Source organism: Bos indicus, chromosome 11, assembly GCF_029378745.1.
Source record: "Bos indicus isolate NIAB-ARS_2022 breed Sahiwal x Tharparkar chromosome 11, NIAB-ARS_B.indTharparkar_mat_pri_1.0, whole genome shotgun sequence".
In the NCBI taxonomy this organism is placed as follows: Eukaryota; Metazoa; Chordata; class Mammalia; order Artiodactyla; family Bovidae; genus Bos; species Bos indicus.
This window is the reverse complement of record NC_091770.1, coordinates 6,151,175-6,158,986: the sequence shown is the minus strand read 5'-3', so window position 1 is coordinate 6,158,986 and position 7,812 is coordinate 6,151,175. Positions and strand designations below refer to the sequence as shown.

The 7,812-nt window shown below is 49.7% G+C and overlaps 1 protein-coding gene across 15 annotated transcripts in view; it reads left to right on the top strand.

The window, feature by feature from the left end:
- The first annotated feature begins 2,804 nt into the window (after nt 1-2,804).
- The window catches only part of RNF149 (ring finger protein 149), a 38,255-nt gene continuing 33,247 nt past the window's right edge, over nt 2,805-7,812 (top strand). For 13 of the 15 annotated variants that reach the window (XM_070798317.1, XM_070798315.1, XM_070798311.1 and 10 more), the window contains exon 1: nt 2,810-3,420. In XM_070798317.1, coding sequence (XP_070654418.1) covers nt 2,982-3,420 — 439 coding nt within the window. In that variant the 5' untranslated portion in view covers nt 2,810-2,981. Of the gene's footprint in view, nt 3,421-7,812 lie in introns of all 15 variants that reach the window. The other 2 variants (XM_070798319.1, XM_070798318.1) reach the window with 2 other exon arrangements.

The following is a 7,812-nucleotide window of genomic DNA, read 5'->3' as shown; positions in this document are numbered from 1 at the left end:
GCATTCTTTGGCATTGCCTTTCTTTGGGATTGGAATGAAAACGGACCTTTGCCTTTCTTTGGGATTGGAATGAAAACGGACCTTTTCCAGTCCTGTGGCCACTGCTGAGTTTTCCAAATTTGCTGGCATATTGAGTGCAGCACTTTCACAGCATCATCTTTCAGGATTTGAAATAGCTCAAGTGGAATGCCATCACCTCCACTAGCTTTGTTTGTAGTGATGCTTTCTAAGGCCCACTTGACTTCACATTCCAGGATGTCTGGCTCTTGGTGAGTGATCACACCATTGTGATTATCTTGGTCGTGAAGATCTTTTTTGTACAGTTCTTCTGTGTAATCTTGCCACCTCTTCTTAATATCTTCTGCTTCTGTTAGGTCCATACCATATCTGTCAGATTCAGCGCACCCCCCCCCCAAAAAAAGGCTATCTTGGTAACACAACTAAAGTCTCAGGTATGAATAAAATTGGTTGGTAGATTACACATTTAAATAAGTGTCTCCTAATTACAACTTTGAATTAGAATTCCATTAAGAATAACATTATATTGGGACTTCTCTGGTGGTCCAGCGGTTAAGACTCCATTCTTCTGACACACGGGGCACAAGTTCGATCCCTGGTCAGGGTACTAAGATCCCATATGCCATGGGGCATGGCCAAAAAATTAAAAAAAAAAAAAGAATATTATAGCTAACATGGGGGGGATCTCACAAAGGAAGTCCTCTAGAATAACACTGCACTGTATAATTTCTCAAGGGGCAAAGTAAAAATGTAGGTACCAGAGGGACTTCCCCGGTGATGCAGTGAAAGTGCCTATTAGCCTGCAAACTTCTCTGAGCAATAAGCCTGTAAGTAATCATAAGAGTTTTAACTCAAATAGTACAAAAGAGCTATTGCTTATTTAACAAACATGGATTACACACATGATCCTGTAGGCTGGTGAAAACAGCAAAGACACACCCCTGGTCCTCAGGAAACTCACAATATTATTAAGAAGACAGAACACTATGTTTGAAAAGCAGTACTGCTGGTTACTATAACATTGATGCAAAAGCAAAACACACTGCTGCTGCTGCTGTTGCTGCTAAGTCGCGTCAGTCGTGTCTGACTCTGTGCGACCCCAGAGACGGCAGCCCACCAGGCTCCCCCGTCCCTGGGATTCTCCAGGCAAGAACACTGGAGTGGGTTGCCATTTCCTTCTCCAATGCATGAAAGTGAAAAGTGAAAGTGAAGTCGCTCAGTCCTGTCCGACTCTTAGCGACCCCATGGACTGCAGCCTACCTAGCAACATGGAACTTTGGAGCACTCAAGTTTTGCTTTTAGGAACCAGGAAAGGTTTCACAGAAGAAATAGCTTTTGAGGAGTTCCCTGGTGGTCCAGTGGCTAAGAGGCCGTGCTCCCAATGCAAGGACCTGGGTTCTGATCCCTGATCAGGGAGTTAAACTTTGAAGATGAAGTTGGTGTTTTCCAGGACAAGAGCCAGGAGCAGGAGGACTTCAGGAAGAAGGAAATGAAGTGGCAAGACATAGCATGCAACAATAAACACCTTTTCTGGGAATTACGAGTATTTTTTTGCTTGTAGAGCTTATGGTGGGGGTCCTACACTGCCATGACCACCATACCTTATCTCCTTTATTTTAGGCTTGGAACAAGGGGAAGGCCTCAAGTCTTTTGTTTTTTAATATTTATTTTTATTTATTTATTCATTTGGCTGCTCCCGGTCTTACTTACGGCATGCAAGATCTAATTCCCATACCAGGGATTGAACCTGGGCCCCCTACATTGCAAGCACAAAGTCTTAGCCCCTGGACTACCAAGGAAGTCCCCTTTCAGGCTTTTAAGGCTAGTTTCCTAGTGGTTAAGGGAAAGGAGATCCAACTTCAAGGAAAACTTGTGTTGTGGGCTGAATTTTGGAGCAGAGTTTTAAAATGCAGTCCAAGAAAGCCTTTCAACAGAGGACACAGAAGAGTATGTCAAGCCTAACACCATGCTTTGTGTGACAGCAACCTACTTCCTGCAATTATAGATTCTTGTGCAAAGAAGGAAGATGAGTCAGAGATCAGTGTACTAAACTTATCGTGTAACAGTAAGGCTTCCTTTCCAGGGCAATTTCATATGGACTATCACCCAGTTTTTATTTCCTAAAAGTAATTTTCTCTTTTTATTTACTGCTGTACCACTTAAGTGCTCATCTAAACAAGTAGTCAGATGCACTAACTTCAAAACTACAGACTATACATGAAATACCTAAATCAATTAGCCTTAGAAATTCGGCAACAAAAGTGATCTGGAAAATTTGTGCAGCTTTGGAGTTTTTAAGCTGTTTTTCAGTGTTTTAGACAAGCAAGGCCTTTGGCACGTGCCTTACACAATAAATTCTTCATAAACATCCGCTCAGTGATTTTACACAATTACGCTCCCACGCTTCTCGGCCGGCTCGCGAAGTTCCCCGTTTCTCGCGGCGGGGTGCGGATTGGGGGGGGGGTCACTTCCCCAGGTTTCTGGGCACTGGAGCTCCTGTTGCATAAGCTCGGCCCCTGGCCACTGGGGCCCGGCGTGGCGCAAGCCGTGGAGTGATATGCCCACACCCGCTCCTCGAGATCCGCTGGGCGGTAGGTAAAGGGAGATGCTCTAGGACACTCGTGAATCCTGGGCCCGCGATTCTGGCGCCAAGGTCTGCGCAGGGAGGGGGAGGGGCCAGAGCAGGCCACGCCCCCACGACAAAAACACGCCCTCCGCCGCCGCTCCGTCAGGTGCGCGTGCGCCGCCGCCCCGCCCACCAGCCCCGCCCCCTGCCGCCGCTCCTCCAGGTGCGCGTGCGCCGCGGCGCCGCTTGCAGACGGGACTGGCTCTTCCCCGGCTGGGCAGCGGCACTCCGCTTCTCCGCTCTCTTCGGCGGCCTCGTCTGCGCGCGCCCTCCGGCCCCTGCCGGGAGTCGCCCGGCTCCCGGCCGGTCCCTTTGTGGTCTGCCCGGCGGCGCGTCCATGGCGTGGCGGCGGCGGCCCGAGGCCCGCGGCGCGCTGGCGCTGCTGGCGCTGGCCCTGTGCGCTCCCGGGGCCCGGGGCCGGGCTCACGAGTGGTTCTCGGCTGTGGTGAGCACCGAGTACGTGGACCCGCAGACCAACCGGAGCGTGAGGAGCGTCTCGGAGAGCGGCCGCTTCGGCGACAGCTCGCCCAAGGAGGGCGCGCGGGGCCTGGTGGGCGTCCCGCGCGCGGAGGACCGCGACCCCGAGGGTTGCGAGGCCGGCACTCGCTTCCTCGTGCCCGGCGGCCGGGGCGCCGCGCCCTGGGTCGCGCTGGTGGCTCGCGGGGGCTGCACCTTCAAGGAGAAGGTGTTGGCGGCGGCACGGAGGAACGCCTCGGCGGTGGTCCTGTACAACGAGGAGCGCCACGGCAACCTCACCGCGCCCATGTCCCACGCGGGTAAGCCGCCAGCGCGCGGGGACGGGCGGGCGCGGCGGCCGTGCGCTGGGGTCCCAGCAGGCCGCGAGGTCCTCTGCCGGGACCCCGAGGGGCGGCGGTGATGGGCTCCGGACGTCGGGACCAGCGAGGGTAGCGCCAGCTTGGCTCGATGTGACCCCGGGTTCTCTAAGGAGGGAGGCGAGTCTCCGGACAGAATTACATCTCCCCGTTGAGGTGAAAGGTGCCCTGTGCAGGAAGGAGGGCGGTGGGGAGAACGGAAGACTAAAACTCGCATGAGGAGGATTCTGGTTCTCACCGGCGGAAAGTCTGTCTAATCAGGAGTCCCTTGCCATTCAGTGTTTCCCAAAGCCAGATGCGGCTGGAGTGGAAGCTCGTTTCCAGGGCTTTGCAGGGCCTGGCAGTCCCTTCACCATGTAAGGCGGTGGCTCGGTGACACTGGTTTCTTCACTTTAATAATGTACGTCAGTATTCTAAACTTTAAAGTGAGACAGTCTGGATTTAACTGAGTCCTAAAACCCGGCCTTAAGTTGAGTATGTTTTCTCACTTGCTAAATAGAAGGTTGTAATACTGGCTCCATTGTCAGATTCCTTGAGTGGAGTTTAGATGAAAAATTTTTAAGAGATCATGCAGGAAAAGATTTTGTTCTTAGCTAGGCAACCCTTCCCACAGGCCGTTTTCTGAGTCAACAGGTTACATCTTCAAGCACTTAAGAGAGTTTGAAAGGTTTATTTTGCAAGGGTTCTCATTCTCAGAAAGGGCTTCCTGGGTGGTAAAGAATCCTCCTGCAATGCAGGAGACTCAGGTTCAATCCCTAGGTCAGGAAGATCCCCGGAGGAGGGAGCGGGCAAACCACTCCAGTATTCTTGCCTGCAGAATCCCATGGACAAGCCTGGTGGACTACAACCCATAAGGTCACAAAGAGTCGGACACGACTGAAGCAACTTAGCACACAGGCATGCATCATTCTCAGAACTGAAATTCCAAGTACCCTTCGACTGATATAGAGTCTGACGGCCTTCTAAGATCAGACTCTTTCTGAACTTCCTGGGATCAAAATCTTTAAAGTTTCTGCTGCTGCAAGTCAGACATCCTTTTTACCCATGTGCTTTTTGACTTTTGTTCGGTTTTGGCTTCTTGAATGCAAGTTCAGAATACCTGTAAAATGAGAACAGAAGGGTGACTTTGGACTTGGCCTGTTTTAGCAGAGTGATGGAATGGAAGTCAGTTCAGAGGTGGGGAAGTGAGACTGTTATAATGATGCTTTCAAGAGGGTTGATGGCGAGGGCTGGGGAGGTGCTGAGAAATGGGTAGAAGCTGGGGAAAGGTGGGATGAACGGCATAGTGAGTGAGGCACCTTGAAGTTGGGTGGTGGAGAAGAGGTAACTGAAAGAGTCAGGGAAAGATGGCGGCTATGTCCAGGATTCTTGGGGAGGTTGACTTCTGATAGAAGAGGGGAATTCCTCAATTGCAACAGAGAGGAAGTGGGTTTGGGGAGGAAATGGGAGCAGATGTCCACGCGGTGGCATTGGGCAAGGCAGCACCTTTGGTGCAGTTACTCCAGTTGTTGTTGTACCCAAGTCCCTGTTGCTGCAAAACTCTTACGAGAAGTGCTGTCAGAGTTCACACAGCATTCCAGACGCATCCTGTGGACAGGGTTCTGTCAGAGAAGCCAGGGCAGTGTGCTAGGATTATCCGATGCTGGGTCCTTGCCTTCACTTCTGAGTCTGCAGCTTCCTGTGGGCTTTCTCTTTTCCATGGCAGTTCTTTTCCATCCACAATTTTCTTAATGTGTTTATTACATTTTTTGGTAATGACACTAACATCCTTCCAGGCTAATCACGCTTTTCTAACCGTGGTTCAGCAATCTTGCTTGCTTATCTTATGGACATGTAATTTATCCAGGCTCAGAAAGCCCCTCACTGATGCTCATTTTAAATCTTCGTGCAAGCTTCTGTTACCAACCTCGGTGTCCATTTCAGTCTGTTTCAGTGTAAGATTAATTCTGTTTGAGGAAAGAGACAAAAGTAACAGTATTAGCAGTTTTTTGTAAAAAAAAGTGTGAAAGTTCCCAGTGCAGAGTCAGTTCTCTGTCTAGAGCCCTTTGAGGTAGGTGCTTTAACCCCATTTTACGGATAAGGAGACTGAAAGAATTGAAATGACTGGCCCCCAGGAACAAGGCAATCTATGGCCAGATCATTATTGTAGGGGCCTGTCTTGGCCTGTATCCACAGGATTCCAGTTGTGACAGCCAAAAATGTCTCCAGATATTGCCAAATGTCCAGGGGCAGAGAGGATGACAGTAACATCCCGGATTTGAACTGCTGACTTAAAAAGAGACGAATTTTGGTAACAGTGGGTTACACAGAGGAAAAGCTGAAATCCACTTAGTCTGTTGACTAGTCCAAGCAGAAATATAAGGGCCTGTGCTGTGTTGGTGACTAGAAATGGAAAAGAAGGTCCCTTCCATTCTGAAAACTCCGTCCCGCCAGGGACAAGGGTACAACTGTGTCATGTCTTTTTGAGAATGGATTGGAATTAAGAATGGAGTAAATGGAATTAAGTCAGAAGAGGAGCTGGCTTTGAAGACTTGAATTTTAAAGGTTACACAGAACCTTGACAGCAGCTCAGACTTTAGTTTTTCCTGTTTTGTCAGAATGTGGCTGGAGCCGGTAAAAACCACTGATGCGTGGTTCTCAGTGTTCCTGTGGATACTGGGGGTCTGTGTACATGGGTCAGGTGGCTGCTACTGAACTCCAGTTGTGATGATCTCCTCCCAGGTCTCAAGAGTTTCAGCAGTTTTTTCCTGGCTGTGCCGGTTCTTCACTGCTGCTGGGCTTTCCTCTAGTTGTGTCACACGGGGACTACTTTCTAGTTGCAGGTTTCTCATTGTGGTGGCTTCTGTTGTTGCGGGGGCTTCCCAAGTGACGCTGGTGGTAAAGAACCTACCTGCCAAAGCAGGAGATATAAGAGACTGGGGTTTGGTCCCTCGGTTGGGAAGATCCCCTGGAGGAGGAAATGGCAACCCACTGCAGTATTCTTGCCTGGAGAATCCCATAGACAGAGGAACCTGACGGGCTACAGTCCATGGGGTCACTAAGAGTTGGACACGACTGAAGCGACTTCCCATGCACACATACTCTTGCATGGGCTTTAGGGTGTAGACTTAAATAGTTGCTGCTCCTGGGCTCAGCCTCTAGAGCACAGGCTCAGTGGTTGTGGGGCAAGGGCTTAAATGAGTTGCTTCTTGGCACATGGGATCTTCGTAGATCAGGGATTGAACCCATGTCTCCTGCATTGTCAGGCCGATTCTTTACCACTGAGCTACCAGGGAAGCCCGTCAGCAGTTTTTCTTAAACATTGTTGCTTGACTGCTAAAATCCAGTACAAGATGTTGTGGACTTAAGTCAGTATTTTACTGTGGCTCCAAAATAAGTTGTGATTTTAAGATAATATTCTATCAGGACTGTAACAGCCCTAACTGTAAGGACGGTTATTGTAATGCCCAAGGTTGGTTCTCTTTCCTTTGACAGATGAATAGAGAGTGGCCAGTCTGGGCCACGTATGGCACCTGCTTGTGGGTAGAAATGCCTGAGACACGTATCAGCCTATGAGGAGTTCATGGCTTAGTGGAGTGATAAACAGACCTTTCCAGGCCATGTGGTTGGGCCCTCAACAGAGTTATATGCCCACGTGCTTAGAAAGCATAAAGGAGGGGCATTCAGTGTAGGTCTTGCAAAGGTGATTAGAGGCTATTTTGACCAAGAAGAGTAAAAATTGATATAAGTCAAGCCGTTGAAACGAAAGCCTTTAGAGAGGATTGGCCTTGATGTGGTGACTGCTAGTTAATTACAGGCCGATCCACCAGCTGACGTCTTGAGTGGCTGTTTAGACTGGCACTTTCCTTGTGTCAGCAGTTTACTGAGGCCAGGTGTTGGCAGGGCTGAAAGGTGTGTTTGGGGAAGGGGCCACTGTGGGGGTGGCGGGAGATGACACATGATAAGAAGTCCCTTAGCTTAAGAGAGATGTACGCTCTGTGTTTGCAGAGCGTGGGAAATGGTGTTTTATGAGTGAGTGGTGCTCAGTGATCTTGAATGCTTTGCTCTCACAAATGAGCTAAACATTTAGATTTGAGTTTAGCTTGTATTTTGGTGCCCTAGGAAGAGATGGTGCCCTACAGCCTCATAGCCGGTGGGATTAACTCAGACTGTTCCCCAGAGAGTAGGCAGACAGGGTTGTGAAGGACAGCTTAAGTTGAAGGTTTCTGGGTGAATGTGGTATGGGGGCTGTGTGAGAAGCTGTAGGACCTTTTGGGCGACAAGAATGGCCAAGACTGAAGGCCTGAGATGAAGTATTGCATTTAGCAAAACTGCAGATTGTTGAGTGCTATACTC